This window comes from Cupressus sempervirens, chromosome 3 (assembly GCF_028749045.1).
Source record: "Cupressus sempervirens isolate cs-2001-9-10 chromosome 3, ASM2874904v1, whole genome shotgun sequence".
Lineage (NCBI taxonomy): Eukaryota > Viridiplantae > Streptophyta > Pinopsida > Cupressales > Cupressaceae > Cupressus > Cupressus sempervirens.
Genome location: NC_143120.1, coordinates 134313625 through 134331897, shown reverse-complemented (window position 1 = coordinate 134331897; position 18273 = coordinate 134313625). Strand labels below are relative to the sequence as shown.

General features: G+C 34.1%; 1 protein-coding gene across 4 annotated transcripts in view; it reads left to right on the top strand.

The window, feature by feature from the left end:
• Positions 1-498: 498 nt before the first annotated feature.
• Positions 499-18273, top strand: part of LOC149565119 (3-hydroxyisobutyryl-CoA hydrolase-like protein 1, mitochondrial) — a 140497-nt gene continuing 122722 nt past the window's right edge. For 3 of the 4 annotated variants that reach the window (XM_089818664.1, XM_089818662.1, XM_089818663.1), the window contains exons 1-4: positions 580-1029; positions 1115-1183; positions 1718-1784; positions 1892-1971. In XM_089818664.1, the coding sequence (XP_089674790.1) occupies positions 850-1029; positions 1115-1183; positions 1718-1784; positions 1892-1971 (396 nt within the window). In that variant the 5' untranslated portion in view covers positions 580-849. Of the gene's footprint in view, positions 1030-1114; positions 1184-1717; positions 1785-1891; positions 1972-18273 lie in introns of all 4 variants that reach the window. The other variant, XM_089818660.1, reaches the window with a different exon arrangement.

Genomic DNA, 18273 nt, shown 5'->3' with positions numbered 1-18273 from the left:
TCCAAACCATGTCATAACCAAATTTGGTAAATCCTCTTTTGATTTAATCTTTAAAGTTTAAATTAAAATATATAATATTTATTTTTTCATGACAGAAATTATTTGAATTATGATATAGAATTTAGTTGAATTAAAAATAAATTTTTTAGATTCTTATTTCTACTTTTGCTAATATAATTCTATTACTAAACTATAATGATAAGCACATGTCACTAGTTGCACTTATTTTCAAAAATTTAATTTTCCTTGACCCATCTATTTAATATATTAAAATTAATATTTTTTTTTAGAAAAAAATATTATTAAGATATAATATTGTAATAGAAGAAATTTAACTTTTAAATTTTAATTTCTAATTACTGTGCCAAAAATGTGGCACTTGTTTTCTCCAATCTTATATAATAGAATTACTCTCAATTTTTGTAATGATTTACCTTGAAATATATAATAGTTTTATTTTCTATTTTGGAATATAATTGCGAGTCTCTTGCATATGTCATATCAGAAAATTAGACAAGGGGAAAAACAATTATTAGAAAGGAAGATAAATCCCGAATGAAGCTCCAAGTGTCTCAAATTAGCTAACATATATTAGCTATAGTAATTTCCTTTAATGCTCAACGCTCGTACATAACACATCCGATCAAAGCACTGAACCCTGTTTAACACTAAAACAACATTTGAACCATTTCCGCCTGATATGGTTCTTGAGATTTAAACCCAACATGCTACAAAACCTCTCTCATTGTTTTCGCGATCGGGCAAAAACAAAAACAAATAGAGACCTGTGAAAGAGGCATTTAGGGTAAAAATTCGAAGCAGAGAAAGGACGGGCAGCAGCTTGCTGAAATGCTGCAGTCCAGAAAGCTCGGGCTTGAATTTGCTTCTTGTGCATTGAAAGGCCGAGCCCTTTCCTCTGTGCCTAAAATATTAGATGATGAGAAAGAAGTGATGGTCGAAGGCATTGGTTTCACACGCAAGGCCATTCTCAACAGGCCTAAATCTCTCAATGCCTTCACAACTTCTATGGTAATGTGAATAAATACTCGTTTACTCACGCATTCTGATTCGCTTTGATTTAGATTTATTTAAATGTCAGCGCTTCTTTTCGCAGGTTTCTCAACTTCACAAACTTTACCAAGCATGGGAAGATCATCCAGATGTAGGCCACGTTTTGCTCAGAGTAAGCTGTAATTCATAGTTTGTGCTTTTTAGTTAGTAAATCTCAGAAGAGACTATGCTCTGCCTCTCAATGCTATGTGGGAACATCTTTAGACTGCATAAACTCGGGTCACATCCTACTCCAATGAATTCGATTCATTGAACTACAATCTTGCCACCTTCGACGCTCTATTGCCAACCTGAATTTTGGTCTGGGAAATTTTAGATGTTCCTCATAGTTATTGGTATTTTATTGCAACAAGGGAGGAATTTTTGAACATGGGTAATACTCTTAATAGTTTTGGGCATTCTCATTGCAACGAGGAAGAAAGATTTGACATGGGTCATGCTTTAAGGAGTGTCCTACTGTACAATTATACAATGACCTTTTAAAGAGCGGACGATTTTGTGCAAAAGAAAAAACGAAAGCCTTTTTCAATTCACGTTTGGGATCGTGTCACTTGATTTATCATCAGGATGACATTTGAGCAACACGTCATTGTTTTTGCTGATTTTCGAAGGTTTAGAATTCACACGATGAAGTACATTTTTACAGGGTACCGGTGGTAGGGCTTTCTGCAGTGGGGGAGACATTGTGAAAATTTATCAGTTGGCCAATAAAGGTAAAAATGCAATGTATAAGGTTTATAACCTTTGCTAGAGTAGGGCATGGACTTCTGGAATACCGATCAATTATCAGCTGAGTGGCATTTTTATTTGCTTCTGTTAGGGAAAGTGGAAGAATGCAAAGACTTCTTCAACAAAGCCTATCGGTTTATGTACCTTGTTGGAACCTATGCGAAGCCACATGTAAGTCTTTTTCATTTGTTTCAAACATTTCCTTGATTCAGAAAATGTTAACATAGGAAAACACATTTATTTTTTCATGCATTGCCATGTATCCCTGTTGGTAAACTGTTGACTAGATATTTTCAACATTTCCGTAATGCACTTGTGCTGAGTCACCAATGTGATTTGGACTTGAAGGTAAATTTAGCAGGGCTATTTTAGAGGTTGAGTAATGGGAAATATGTAACAGTAACATATTACAAATTTTATATCTCTTAAGTAACTAATATACACCAATAGCCTTAACATTTTGTGGAACTTAAACTTACATTGACTTTTGTAAGTTGTGTATAAACATTTGGTTAGGATTCTAAGTACCTAAGTAATTGCACTAAATAGAGTTAGCACGATTCTCCTTGATTCAATGATCTTGTGATATTCAATATCTCTAATACACATCTAGTTGACAACCCTAGTTTATATTACATGGTGCTAGCTTAGGGAGAATACTATAGTTGATAAATTTTCGAAGTGTACACGTCAGCCCTCTTTAGATCATCTAAATTGACACGTTTCCAAGGACGCCCCCACTCTCAAGTCATGATTCCACAAATTAAAGCTTATGTTGGAAGTGGATACACTTGGGGTGGGGGGCTGTTAGATAATGACAACAATGGAGAAAAACGGAAAAAACATGATTGTGAAAGCAATCTTTCTCTATTTTAGAAAAAAGAAGAATTTCTATCTTCAAAAGGAAACTCTTAGTTTTCGAGGAATAAATCAAGTTTTATTCTATGTTGAAAGTTTTGCTCTTATCTTCAAGAGGTTATATATCTTTCTTCTCTGTGAAGGCATATCATAATGTTTTAAAGAGTATTATTGCAGCATCAACTATGAAGTTGGAGATGTAATAGAGTATCTTCTGAGCAATAAGATTACCAATACTTACCCCGTGGATGTTTCTTTGACATATTGTCAAGGTTTTACCATGTATATTTGTGTATTGTTGGTTGTGTTGTTATTCTTCATTATTTTATCTTATTATTTCTTCGCATCTAATTTGTGCTGTAAGTTTATTGTTTTTGGTTAATGCTTTCACTTTAATAACAAGTGGTATCAGAGCAGTTTCTTTTCGCAGTAGCAGTATTAGGATTTGTTGTTGAGTTTTTTGCAGCATCAAATGGCCAAGGTTTCAAATGCATGATTTGGGGTGGAAAGTCAAAGAAATCGATAAATATGACAGATGATGATTGGCAAGATTTGGATATGAGAGCCCTAAGCACAATTCGGTTGTGTTTGGTAGATGAGGTTCTATTTAATATTGTTGGAGAAGATACAGTTGCAAGTTTATGGAGTAGAATGGAGTCTTTATATGACAAAATCCTTGACAAACTGAATCTACTTGAAGAGGCAACTATATAGCTTGCGAACTGATCATTTAAATGTTTTCAATGCTCTAATTTGTCAATTGGGTAGTATAGATGTAAAAATCAAAGATGAAGACAAAGTAGTTATACTGTTATGTTCTTTGCCCAAACCTTGGAATCACTTAGTTACTTATATTAGTTTTAGTACAAGGGACTCCCTTGAATTTGATTCTGTTGTGGGAGCTTTGTTGCCTAAAGAGGTGCGAAGGAAATCTAATATAGAAACCTCCACACCGTAAGCAATGGTGGCTAGAGGTTGTTCCACAAAAAAAGGGGAAGGTTTGAGAGATAAATCCATATCCAAGTTAAGAGGCAAAAAGAGTAAGGGAAAATGTTGGTATTGCAACAAAGCAGGGCGTCTCAAGAAATATTGTTGAAAAAGAAAGGAAGAGAATGATGAATCCAAAAAGGAAGCAAGTCCAATTGAGGCAAATTTATATATGGTTGGTGAAGTGTTATCTGTTTGTAATATCTTATTGTTAGAATATATAGTCCACCAATATAACTAAGAGGGAGGGGGTGAATTAGTTATACAACTATTATCACAATTATCATCTTTATTATATCTTAACCATATGAGCAATATAATCAGAAACCACAACAAGATACTCATGCACAATAACACTAGATATGTTAACTAGGGAAACCCTTGATCAGAGGGAAAACCCTGGTGGGGACGGTACCCACAAGATGATGTACTGATATAAATATTCCTTGTCAGAGGATGGACTCTGTTAGGAGTCTATAAATACATTCAATACATATCGGTCCCTTTTAGAAGACTTTGAATCCTTGTTAGGAGATTCCAATCTTGTTAGGAGTTGTGCCAACCCTTTTAGTAGTTTTAGAAGACAGATGGACCCACTATCCAAACAACTTCAGGGGCAAGACCAATGAACCCACTGTCTAGATGATCTCTGTATTACTCCTTGGAGAATAATAGAAATGAATAGTAGTTCCTTCCTCTTTTTCTGTCTTGCCAACTAGACTTTTGCTCCTTCAGATCTTGTAACCAGATCACAAATCTCGCATCCAGTAATCCCTTGGATCGCTTACTTGCATTTACCAAACACTTTGCTCCTTTTCACACTTCCTTGATCACTTCGTGTACTCAATTGCATTCCATACTTACGAGTAAGGAAAAAAATCTTTCCTTTATACCCTATCTTCAAAATAATTCCTTGAGTCGGCCTTGAAGCTTTCCCAATAAATTATAATAAGATAATTAATTAATTCATAATTACAATAGCACTGTCGGCTCACAGTCTATACAAAACTTAACACATGTGATACTAGGGCTTGCGCACTCGCTGATGTCACCATCAGACTGTCTTTTGTCACTTACTAGCCATGCATCTCCAGATTATATCTCTGTTAAAAGATATAATGTAAACACCATAAATTGCTTAATAGTTACTCTATCTTTGCACAACTCTCTGTAAATCACTTATGACTTCCGTACATCTTTGTCTTAGACTCTGCACATTTAACCTCATCATCAGGACACAAGGTACAACATGTTCTTAACCGCACTTGACTTGTACATCAAAAGTCTGTCCGTACAAGTATGATCTCTATCTATTACTCTGCCAGTCTTCATAGACTTACTGCTATGTTGACATCAATGAAAAACACAATCATGAATGCAATTTGTCAATGCTCTCCAATGCTTAAGATACTCCCCCAAAGTAGTGCCATCAACATTCATGCTAATAATCTCTCCCTTTGGCATTGATGACAACATAGATGAAAAAACATTTAAGTTAATAATGCCAAACAGTACTTAGCTATTGCTGTTGTTGTTCTCATCTTTTCAAATCCTTTTCATCAATCAAATCTGAAATCCTCTAGAACATTGCTCTGTTCTTGTATCTTCATGTTGCATATCTCCCCCATAGAGATATTCATGAATCTTTCTAAATCTCCCTAATAAAGTAGAGATTTTCATGCACTCTTCTCCCCCATTGACATTAATGACAAAGCCTCATTATGTCAATTGTCTACTCCAAGTTTACAACCAACTCAAGTGTCCGAAGACACTGTTTAATACCAACTACTAAGAGTCCTTACTGACTCTGCTCATCACAAATACTCCCCCATACAGGAAGCATCAACATTCAGTCTAGTCAAACAATAGTGCTGTCTTACTGCATCATCTACTCTCAAGTAGGCAGAGACATAACCCCAAGCATACCTTTTAAACACTCAAATGAATCTTTAGGTAAAGGCTTTATAAAGATATCTGAAATCTGATCTTTAGTACTCACATACTCTAGTCTAATCTCCTTTTCTGCTACCTTCTCTCTTAAAACATGATACTTAATAGATATATGCTTAGTCTTAGAGTGCAATACATGATTCTTAGACATACTTACTGCACTAGTGTTATCACAGTATATGATAACAGGTTTTGAAATTCTATCCTGATGTCTTTCAAAATCTGCTTCATCTACATCACTTGATTACAGTTGTTTGCTGCTGTGACATACTTTGCCTTAGCTATACTTTGCGAAACACAATCGTATTTCTTTCTCAGCCAAGAAACCAATCTTTCTCCAAGAAAGAATGCCCCACCATTGGTTCTCTTTCTATGATCCATACTACCTGCCCAATCTGCATCAGTATAAGCACATAGAGTGAAATCACTTGATCTGTCATACCATATTCCATAATCATATGTTCTCTTTAAATATATGAATATCCTTTTTACTGCTACATAATGATACTCCTTAGGATCAACTTGAAATCTAGCTACAATCCCAACTGCATTTTCTATATCTAGTCTGGTGTGAGTCAAATATTGCAAAATCTGTACTTCTTGTGTTCAATTGTAGGTGTCTCATCTTTTCTAGATAACTTGTGACTAGTTATCATTGGTGTACCAACAGGCTTAAAACTTTCCAAGCCAAATCTCTTCAACAAGTTTTTCAAATACTTAGCTTGTGAAATAAAAATGCCATCACTGTTCTGCACAATTTGTAAACCTAGGAAAAACTTCATTTCTCTTATCATACTCATTTCAAACTCATTCTTCATTTCTTCAACAAACTTATTACTTGCTTCATCATTACCTTAAAATATTATGTCATCAACAAATATTACTATTATCAACAAACCATTCTCTGTTTCTTTCAAATACAGGTTACTATCTGCCGTACCTTTAGCAAATCCAAGCTTTACCAAATAGTTGCCCAACCTTGCATACTAGGTTCTAGGTTGTTGCTTCAGAGCATATAGAGCTCTCTTTAGTCTGCATACCATGTCATTTTCTTCTGTTAGAGGGAAACCTTCAGGTTGCTCAATGCAAACTTGTTCTTCAAGTTCTCCATTCAGGAAATCTGATTTTACATCCATCTGATACACTTTGAATTTCTTATTCACTGTATAAGCCAGGAACATCACCGCTGCTTCCGTTCTGGCTATAGGGGCATAAGTTTCTTCATAGTCTATTCCTTCTTATTGTGAATATCCTTTACACACAAGTCTGGCCTTGTTTCTTACAACTTCACCATGTTCATTCATCTTGTTTCTGACTACCCATTTAGTTCCAATAACATTCTTGTTTTTAGGTCCAAGAGCTAATTCTCATGTTTCATTTTTCACAATCTGATCTAATTCTTCCTTCATTGCTTGAATCCAATGATTATCTTTACAGGCTTCATCTGCACTCTTAGGTTCAACTTGAGAAATCATACATATCTCTTTATTAACTTTGTTCCTTGTCATCACTCCTTTGTCTTTGCTTCCCATTATCTGCTCTGGAGGGTGATTCTTTGTCAGATTCTTGCTAGAGGTAGGAGTTGCTAACTCAACTCTTATATCTTCTCTTGGTTCAGATCTTTCTCCTCTTTGCTCAACAATTTGTACATCATTCTGTAGATCATTGTTAGTCTCAAAGGAAACTTCAACATTTTCTCTAACAATTTCTTCTTCTTCATCATCATCAATAATATTTACCAAAGCTATCTCTTCTATTACTTCATCTTTCTTAACCAATTCAGGCTCATTATCTTTACATCACAGTCATTCAATAATCTTTCGATACTTGCTTTAAATTCTTGATCTTCATCAAAGAGCGAATTCTTTCTGGTTTTTCTTACTCTCTTAGGACATCTTGATGAAAAATGACCAAACTCTTTGCGTGTCCAACAAATGAAAATTTTCATACCTTCTGGCTCTCTTTTTATAAGTAGATCAACACCTTTGATTTTCATGTCTTTTTCGGATATGAATCTGTCTTTACTTGTGCTTCTATTCTTTTGTATGCAACAAAAGGATTCTAGATTTGGAAACTCAATGCTCAGATCTTTACACATATTTGATAACTCACCAAGAAGCTCTATCTTCTAGGCATTGAAATTTCCTCTATTTGTCTCAGGACTATCTTTACTGAAATGACTCACCATGGATCTCCCAAAGCTGTTAAGCTTTCTCTTCAGGGACTTGATGCTCTGATACCAATTGTTAGAATATATAGTCCACTAATATAACTGAGAGAGGGGGGGGGGGCGGTGAATAAGTTATACAACTATTATCACAATTATCAACTTTATTATATCTTAATCATATGAGCAATATAATCAGAAACCACAACAAGATACTCATGCATAATAACACCGGATATGTTAACTAGGGAAACTCTTGATCAGAGGGAAAACCCCGATGGGAATGGTACCCACAAGATGATGTACTAATATAAATATTCCTTGTTAGAGGATGGACTCTATTAGGAGTCTATAAATACATTCAATACATATTAGTCCTTGTTAGGAGACTTTAAATCCCTATTAGGAGATTCCAACCCTATTAGGAGTTGTGCCAATCCTTTTAGGAGTTGTAGAAGACAGATGGACCCACTGTCCAAATAGCTTTAGGGGCAAGACCAATGAACCCACTGTCCAAATAATCTCTATATTATTCCTTGGAGAATAATATAAATGAATAGTACTTCCTTCCTCTTTCTTTGTCCTGTCAACTGGACTTCTGCTCCTTCAGATCTTGTAATCAGATCACAAATCTCGCATTCAATAATCCCTTGGATCACTTACTCGCATTTACCAAACACTCTGCTCCTTTTCACACTTCCTCGATCACTTTGAGTACTCAATCGCATTTTATACTTACAAGCAAGGAAAACATCTTTCCTTTATAAACCATCTTCAAAATAATTTCTTGAGTCGGCCTTGAGGCTTTCCCAATTAATTAATTCATAATTACAATAGCACCGTCGGCTCACAGTCTATACAAAACTTAACATGTGCGATACTAGGGCTTGCGCACTTGCTGATGTCACCATCAGACTGTTTTCTGTCACTTACTGGTCGCACATCACCAGATTATATCTCTGTTAGGAGATATAATGTAATCACCAGAAATTGCTTAATAGTTACTCTGTTTGTGCATTGCTCTTTGTAAATCACTTATAACTTCCGTACATCTTCGTCTTAGACTCTACACATTTAACCTCATTATCAGGACATAAGGTACATCATGTCCTTAACTGCACTTGACTTGTACATCAAAAGTCTGTCCGTACAAGTATGATCTCTCTACTACTCTGCTAGTCTTTATAGGCTTACTGCTATGTTGACATCAATGACAAACACAGTCATGAATGCAACAAGTCAATGCTGTCCAATGCTTAGGCTACTCTCCCAAAGTAGTACCATCAACATTCATGCTAACACTCACAACATCAAGATGAATGAATTTTAGATTCTGGTGCTTCTGATCACATGCGTCCACATAGGAGTTGGTTCTCTTCTTACCAACCTATTGATGGAGGTGTTGTTATTATGGGAAATAATGCTTTTTACTAAGATTGTTGGGATTAGGAGTATAAAATCAAGATGTTTGATGGTATTGTAAAGACATTATAAGGGGTAAGACATGTACCAGAACTGAAAAAGATTTTAATTTCCTTGGGTGTTTTGGATTCTGGTGGTTATAAATTCTATTGTCAAGGTGGAGTTTTTAAAGTGTCCAAGGAAATTTTAGTGGTGATGGAGGCTACTAAAGTCAAAAACCTTTATAGGTTGGAAGGAAGTACAAATGTAAGACATGCGATAGTGGTATCTAAGGAAAGTGACAAATTTACTTGATTATGTCATCAATGACTGGGTCATATGAGCGAGAAAGAGCTAAAGGTACTAGTAATCGTATGTTGCTTCCAAACTTAAAATCTTTGAATTTGAATTTTTACAAGCATTGAGTCTTTGGAAAACAATGTAGAGAGATGTTTAAATCTGGCAGTCATACAAGCAAAGGTATTCTAGACTATATCCACTCAAATGTTTGGGGTCCATACCTTATAGTTTCTTTTGGAGAAGCATCATATTTTGTGACATTTATAGATGACCACTGAAGAAAAGTATGAGCCTTTTTTAATTAAAACAAAGCTGATTTGTTTCGTGTATTCAAACAATTTAGAGTTTTTGTTGAAAAGAGTACAGACAGATCAATCAAGTATTTGAGAACAAATAATGGAGGCGAGTTCACATCTTTAGAGTTTGAGAATTATTGCAAGGAAGTTGGGATCGTAAGACATAAAACCATGTTTTATGCTCCGTAACAAAATGGTGTTGTTGAACATATGAACAAGACTTTTTTAGAGAGAGCAAGTAGTATGCTTAGTAATGCCAAATTGCAGCAAGAGATGTGGGTAGATGTAGTTAATACATCATGCTATCTAGTAAATTGGTCACCATCAGTTGCAAGATTCTTGAAGATGTATGAATAGATCATTCATGTGATTTTTCAAATCTGAAAATATTTGGTTGTGATCCTTATGCTCTTGTTTCTAAAAATCAACTTTCTGAGTTAGATCCCAAATCCAAGAAATACTCCTTTGTTGACTATGGTGATACAGTTAAGGGATATAGATTGTGGGATCCTACTACCCACGAAGTCATCATTAACAGAGATGTAGTATTTGATGAATCCTCTCTAGCAAAATCAGACTTTGTAGAATATAATTTGGAACGAGAACAAGTACCACAATATCAACAAGTTCAGTTGAAAACTCATCCTTCTATAGAAGAAAACGAGCAATAAAATCTTTGTGAAGAAGGAGGAGTAGATTTAGAAGATATATAGGAATTTGTGGAATTACCACAACCATCTCTTAGGAGATCTACACAGAGTTAAGAATCCTCCTAAAAGGTATGATGATTTTGTTTCATTTGTTGCTTTGATTTCTAACGACGGGGAACCAAGTTGTTATCAGGAAGCAATGAGTAATGCTAAATGGAAAATAACTATGAAAGAAGAAATGGGTGCGTAAGACATGGGACTTGGTAGAACTTCCAAAGGGTAAAAAGGTTGTTGGCTGCAAGTGGGTCTACAAACTGAAGAAGGTTGTTGATGATAAAATTGAAAGATACAAGGCAAGGCTGGTAGCAAAAGAATATTCTCAAAAAGAAGGTGTTGATTTTCATGAGGTTTTTTAACCAGTTGTTAAGCTTGTTTCTATCCGGATTGTATTAGCATTAGCTTAATGTTGAGTTAGAGCAACTAGATGTTAAAACATCATTTCTTCATGGAGATTTGGATGAGGATATATATATGGAACAACCAGAAGGGTTTGTTCAAGATTGCAATAGGAAATTTTCTTGCAAACTCAAGAAATCATTGTATGGTCTGAAGCAGTCACCCAGGCAATGGTACAAGAAGTTTGATTCCTTCATGGTGAGCCCAAACTTCATAAGAAGTGAATATGACAATTATGTTTACTTTAAAAGTTCAGAAAGTGGCTTATTCATTATCTTGGTATTATGTGTTAATGATATGCTTGTAGCAAGTAAGAGCACAGCTGAAATTAATAAGTTGAAGGCTCAGTTGGCTAGGATATTTGATATGAAGGATCTAGGAGCATGAAAACAAATTTTGGGTATAGAGATACACAGAGACAAGGAGCATGGTAAGCTATTGTTATCATAAAAGAAATATGTGGAGAAGAGTCTTATTAGATTCGGTTTGCAAAATGTGAAACCTGTTAATATCCCTCTGGCTTCCCATTTTAAGCTTTCTTCAAGTTTATGTCCTAGTACTAAGGAAGAAAATGATTAAAGGAAATATGTGGAGAAGATTCTCATTAGATTCGGTGTGCAAAATGTGAAACCTATTAATATCCCTCTAGCTTCCCATTTTAAGCATTCTTCAAGTTTATGTCCTAGTACTAAGGAAGAAAATGATTATATGTCTCGTGTACTATATGCAAATGCAGTAGGAAGTTTAATGTATGCGATGGTATGTACAAGACCAGATATTTCACATGCACTGGGTGGTGTCAACAGATACATGGAAAATCTAGATAAAGAGCATTGGGCTGCAGTGAAATGGGTGTTTTGGTATCTTAGAGGCACAAGTAATTATTGTATCACCTATAACAATTGTAGCGATTCAGTGTAAGGTTATGTTAATTATGATTTTGCAGATGATTTGGACAAAAGGAGGTCTACATCAGGTTATGTCTTTAGTCTTGTAGGTAGAGCAATTAGTTGGATGTCACAACTCCGAGCAACAATTGCTCAATCTACAACTGAGGTAGAATATATGGCCGTCTCACATGCATGTAAAGAGGCAATTTGGTTGAAGGGTTTTTTGGGTGAGTTTGGAAAAGTGCAGGACAATGTGATTAAATTCTTTGATAGTCAAAGTGCTACCCATTTGGCTAAAAATCCAGCTTATCACAGTAAAATTAAGTGTATTGAGATTAAGTAACATTTTGTAAGATAGGTTATTGAAGAAGATGGAGTATCTCTTGAAAAGGTCCATACACCTAAAAATTGTGCAGATATGTTTACTCAACTAGTGCTGATAGAGAAGTTAAACTGGAGTGTGGCTTCTCTTGGTTTGCAAAAGGGGTGAGACATGGCCTTGGGCAAGTATTGCATAAATTGTTGTCAAGGTGCAGATTTTAGATAATGACAACAATGGAGAAAAGCGAAAAAAAACAACATTGTGAAAACAATCTTACTCTATTTTAGAAAAAAGAACAATTTATATCTTTAAAAGAGTTTTTTGAGGAATAAATTGAGTTTTATTTGATGTTGAGAGTTTTTCGCTTATCTTCAAGAGATTATATAGCTTTATTTTCTATGAAGGCATATCATAATGCTTTCAAGAGTATCATTGCCGCAACAACTGTGAAGTTGGAGATGTGATAGAGTTTCTTCTGAGCAATAAGATTACCAATACTTGCCCCATGGATGTTTCCTTGACATATTGTCAAGGTTTTATTGCATATATCTATGTATTGTTGGTTGTGTTGTTATTCTTCATTATTTTCTTTTACTATTTCTTTGCATCTAGTTTGTACTGTAACTTTATTATTTCTGGTTAATGCTTCCACTTCCATAACAGGGTGGGGGGGCGAATCATAGTTTAAGACTCAATTATACTTTTTCAGATTATAACAAATATGAACAATGAAGTGAGAAATTACAATATAACAGATCAGATTGAATAGCTATTCAACTTTTTAATCAATGACATAAACATAACAATATAAACTGAAACTGATAAAGGAATTTATTAGAGCATCTAAATGGAACACAAAGAAACACCATAACACATTATTTTGTGGCAAGTAGGAAATCCTCAAAACCAACTAGTTTTGTCAGAGAGAGAAAAACCACTCCAATCTGTATCTCTTTGTTGATTTAAATGAGCATCAACTCTTTTACAAAGTTTTGCAGCATGTACTGCAAGGAGCACCAATGCCTCTTCCTAATTACAACTGAAATAGTATGCAAATTACAAATGGTCTTATAAATACATCAATAGTTTTGCATCCACGAGATCATATGCAATCATATGATATGTCAATGAATCAATAAACATATACAATCTTATGCGAGTGGAGATAGACACACATGCTGTAAACATTTTGCATGCCTAAAACCCTCTTCCTGATTATAACTGAAATAGTAAGCAAATTACAAAGGGTCTGATAAATACAACAATAGTTTTGCATCCATGAGATCATATGCAGTCATATGATATGTCAATGAATCAATACACAGATACAACCTTATACAAGTGGAGATAGACACACATGCTGTAATCATTTGCATGCCTACCTTCATTTATAAAGGGTATAAAATACACTTTCAATTTTCATTCCTTGCTTACAACTGTTTCAACAAACAAGTATTACTGTCATATCTGTTGACCCTCTGTTAGGGAAAAGCTTCTCAAGTTTTCCTTATTTCTGTTGAAGGCATGGATCTGAATCTCAATTATTAGCTATCATGATCAAAACCATAAAAAAAATACAAAGTAAACAACCCTATATTTTCTGATAAACCCGGTTAGGGTTTTTACAAAAACATTCTTTCTCACAAACTAGAACAGTTATTCATTTCAAGAAACCTGGCTGTCAAACTAACCCGTACTAGGGTTTGTTTTTAAAAAACATTCTTTAAACAAATTCTTATTAGAAACTGTATAGCAAAAGCACCCAGAACTGTACACAAACCCTGCGAAGCATTTTTGAATTTTTCACCAAACAAATCCTTCATTCTTAAAATCTGTTATCACAAACTGTTGATAATTAAAAATCATCCTTAGTACAAACCCAATAAGAGCTTTGTTAATAATCTTCAAACAGGTGGTAAAGAGAAACTGTTATAACTGTCAAGATAACTGTAATGGATTTTATAAACAACATCTAAGATTTACCACCGAATACAAATCAAATCTTCTTCCTGACACAAAGATGCAACAATATCTTTCTTTATGATTTAACCAAGAACCAAAACCATCATTTTCTCATTGAAACAAACCCAAAGCTTTTCAGAGCCAAGAAATAATCAATGCCCTATTTTGGGTTTTAAACCAAAGCCACCTTCTTAGTAGAAAAGTAATGAAACCGATTTTGTCGCTTGAGCATTTAAAGTTTGGTCTTTGTTTTCAAGAAAAGATTGATAATGAAATCACATACCTCTGTGTGTTCTGAAATAAAAATGCCACCTGTTACCTTTGTTTCGTCCTTCAGCAGAACCTTCCTTTTTAAAAAATACCCTCACAGAAACAAAGTTATTATGAAAAAATTATCAGAATCCATTCTGTCACTGGGAGAAACTTTAAACTCGTAGTTTAACATTAGTCTAAAACAAAAATGCTACTCAAATCACCCAATAATCCCAGAAGAACAACAGTTAATCTTTTTGTAAGTTTGTTTGTGTAAAATAAACACAATACCTGTGAAGAATCTGCATTTCTTCTAGACACAATTACCACCAAAAGAACGAGAACAGAAATCTGATCATTATATTAAAATCCCATAAGAAAACAAGATGAACAAATCAAGCTACATAGCAGTTCGAGCTGGGTCATGGCAGTCGCTTTGTGCTCGCTTTAGGGTTTTTCAAAATGATCAAAACAACTTTCCTTTTTCTATTATGGTAAAATAATGAATGTGTTATTAAACTAAGATCATAAATGATCTATATATACTAGTATAAATAAGAATGTTTCTATAATGAAGAAAGAGAGAAATAAAAACATTCTGAAGAAAGAAAGAGAAAGTTTCCATATTGAACAGAGAGAGAATATGGAAAGATAGATGAGGAGTGACCATTAGAAATAGAAGTAAATCTATGGAAGAGAGAGAAATAAAATTAGACATTGTCCTCCCCCTCTGTCCTTGATGGAAAAAACTGAATAATCAATTAATCCTGCATACTTGAAATCAAACACGCTAAGATATTGTCAAGAATACCACACATAATATCTAATGTGAGAAGTGAACATATGCACATCAGATATCATACACAACAATAATGATGCAACTCACACTGGTTGATATCAAATATAATGAAATGTAATGAAATCACCATATTTTGTCATACCTCAAGTCATAACCAAATCTGAATGCTGTTACACGTATCTTGTCAACCTGTAACCAAAATTGTCACATGTATCCTGTCAACCTGTAACCAAAACTGTCACATGTACTCTGTCAACTTGTAAAAGCAATATAGTTTGTAATGCAATGCAATACAAGGGTAACAAATGCTAATGTATGCTGTCATACTGATAACAAGTAACAAATTGATAGACAGAATCAAGATCTCCTCCTTTTTGCCTCAAGGACAAAACACGACACAAAATTGGCACCAAAAGTTCAAACTTTAGAATGTTAATAATACTGCTATAAACATAGAAGTTGCTATCATGTAGCAGTAACCAAGATAGCAAGCTCCCCCATACTGAATGCTGAAATTAAAGAAGCAATGATTGAGAGAGAACTCCCAATTGTGTACGAAACCGTTTAAAGGTTTCCTGAGGCAAGGCCTTTGTAAAAATATCCGCAACCTGTGCTTGAGTAGGAATATACTGAAGCTGAAACTTGTTTGGTAGAACCTTTTCACACAGAAAATGAAATTTTATAGCAATGTGTTTAGTTCGAGAATGCATGAAAGATTCTTGGACAAGTTAATGGCACTTGTATTATCACAAAAAAATGGAAATAGGTTTTGTGACTTGACTACCCTTGTGAGCAGCTGATAAGCCATCCAAATCAATTGCGTACGACAAGCAATAGCTGCTGTATCCTCTGATTTTGCAGTACAAAAAGTTACACATTCCTGTTTCTTACTATGCCATGCAACAAGATGATCACTTAAGAAAAATACAATACCAGTAGTGCTCTTTTCGTCATCCATGGAGCCACCCCAGTTAGCATTTGTAAACCCAACTAAAGTGAAGTCATTATTATGAGGATACCATAAGCCATAAACAAGTGTGCCTTGAATGTACTTAAAGATTCTTTTGACTGCATTAAGATGTGACTGCATAGGAGCAGATTAAAAACTTGAAACCAGACATATGACTTGCATTAAATTAGGTCTTGAAGCTGTAAGATAAAGCAAATTTCCAATCATAGATTCATCCTCAGATTGATCAACAACTGGTGAATCATCAGTTTTGACTAATTTACAACCAGATTCCATTGGTGTACTTACTGGATTGTAATCAGCCATTTGAAACTTCTCTGCATTTCTTTCGCATATTTTGTTCATGAAAGGAATAAACCTTGTTTCATTTGAGTAATTTGGAGACTAAGAAAGAAGTCCAGTTCTCCTAATAAAGACATTTCAAATTCAAATTCCGATATAACTGAAAATTGTTTGGACATATTATCTAAGAGGGTTTGCCGAATTTTCAGCTTCAGGTTCGAAATTCGGCGAACCCATTAAAAAAAAGAATCGTCTAAATTCGTCATGAAATTCATACGGAGCTGTTATCAGATTTACAAAATGATGCCCATAGTCTATTGAAAATGCATCCAATCATATCTGAACCTAGGGCAAAAAGATTGCCTGAACATCTGAATATCGAGGTGCCATTGAAGGGTTGTGTCTGAAGCTTGTATCTGAAGATGCGTCCGGCTTCAGCCTCCTGCCATTCATCTTTGTTAAGCTCTGTTCGACATGTGCATCTGCTGAATTGTGTAAACTTCCAGCTGATGGTCTCTCCAACGACAGCCAAAGCTTTGTCTATTTGTTTTCTCCAGCAAGCGACCATTTTTTGTTTATTTGTTTAGGTTTGAAACTTTAGTAAGATTATAATAGTAAATGGTATATTTATTATTAGGTTTTAATGTATTATAAATTTATATGATTATTAAAATAAATGTTATTTTTATTATCTCTTTATTAACAGTAAAATATTTGTATCGATATGTATTTATTATAGGAAAATATTTATATGTTTGTATATATCTATATATATTTATTATCAGTAAAATATTAATATTTAGTATGTTTATTTATTATTATTAATTTAATTATTATTACAATACTTTTGTTATTATTTTTAATTCTGTAATATTCACACTTTTATTTTATTAGTAAAAATTAAATAGAACAATTATTATTTTTAAATTTTAATTCTATTTATTAGCAATGAAAAGTAAAAAAATATCATACTTTGCAATCATGATCATATATTTATATATTTTTGGAAAATTATATAAGACAAATTTATTGTTGATTTTTTTTGAATTTTTTTGCCTTGTCGAACATCATCCGAACTTCATAGTTGTCGAACTTGAACTCGAACCTTGTGACTTAGCATTTTATCATTTGTGGAACCAAAAATTATGTCATCAACATATATTTAAACAACCAAAATATAATCACCTTCAACCTTGGTATATAGGGTGCCGTCCACCCCACCACGAACAAAACCATTTGTAGTCAAGCAAGCATCCAACCTAGAGTACCAAGGTCTAGATGCCTGTTTCAAACCATAACGTTCATTTTTTAGCCTATATACAAAAACAGGTTTTTCAGCAGATTCAAAACCCTTTGGCTGTTCCATATAAATCTCTTCTTCAAGATAACCATTCAAGAAAGCAGATTTTTCATCCATTTAATACATACTGAATATTTTGTAACTTGCATATGCCAAAAATATTCAAATTGATTCCAATCTAGCCGTTGGTGCAAAGGTCTCACCAAAATCAATTTTTTCTATTGTGCATACCCTTTACAAACAAACCTAGCTTTATTTCTCACAACTTTTCTTCTTTCATCAAGTTTCTTTCTAAACACTCACTTTCCTCCGATGACATTTTTATCATCAGGTCTAGGCACTAATTCCCAAGTTTTATTTTTCTCAATTTGATTTATTCATCTTTTATAGAATTCATCCAACAAGTGCCATTTAAAGCTTTAGGAATAGTTTTAGGTTCAAATTCAATTACCAGGTAGTAATGTTCAACCTCTTGCATTGTTCCATGATCTCTTTAACTTCAATCTCTTGCTACCAAACTATTGCCATGAATGCCTTATGGAGATTGTCAGTGTGCTTTGGGAGATGATTGAGTGCTTATGTGTTGCATTCATGACTTTGTTTGTCTTTGATGTTAACATATCAACTTTTT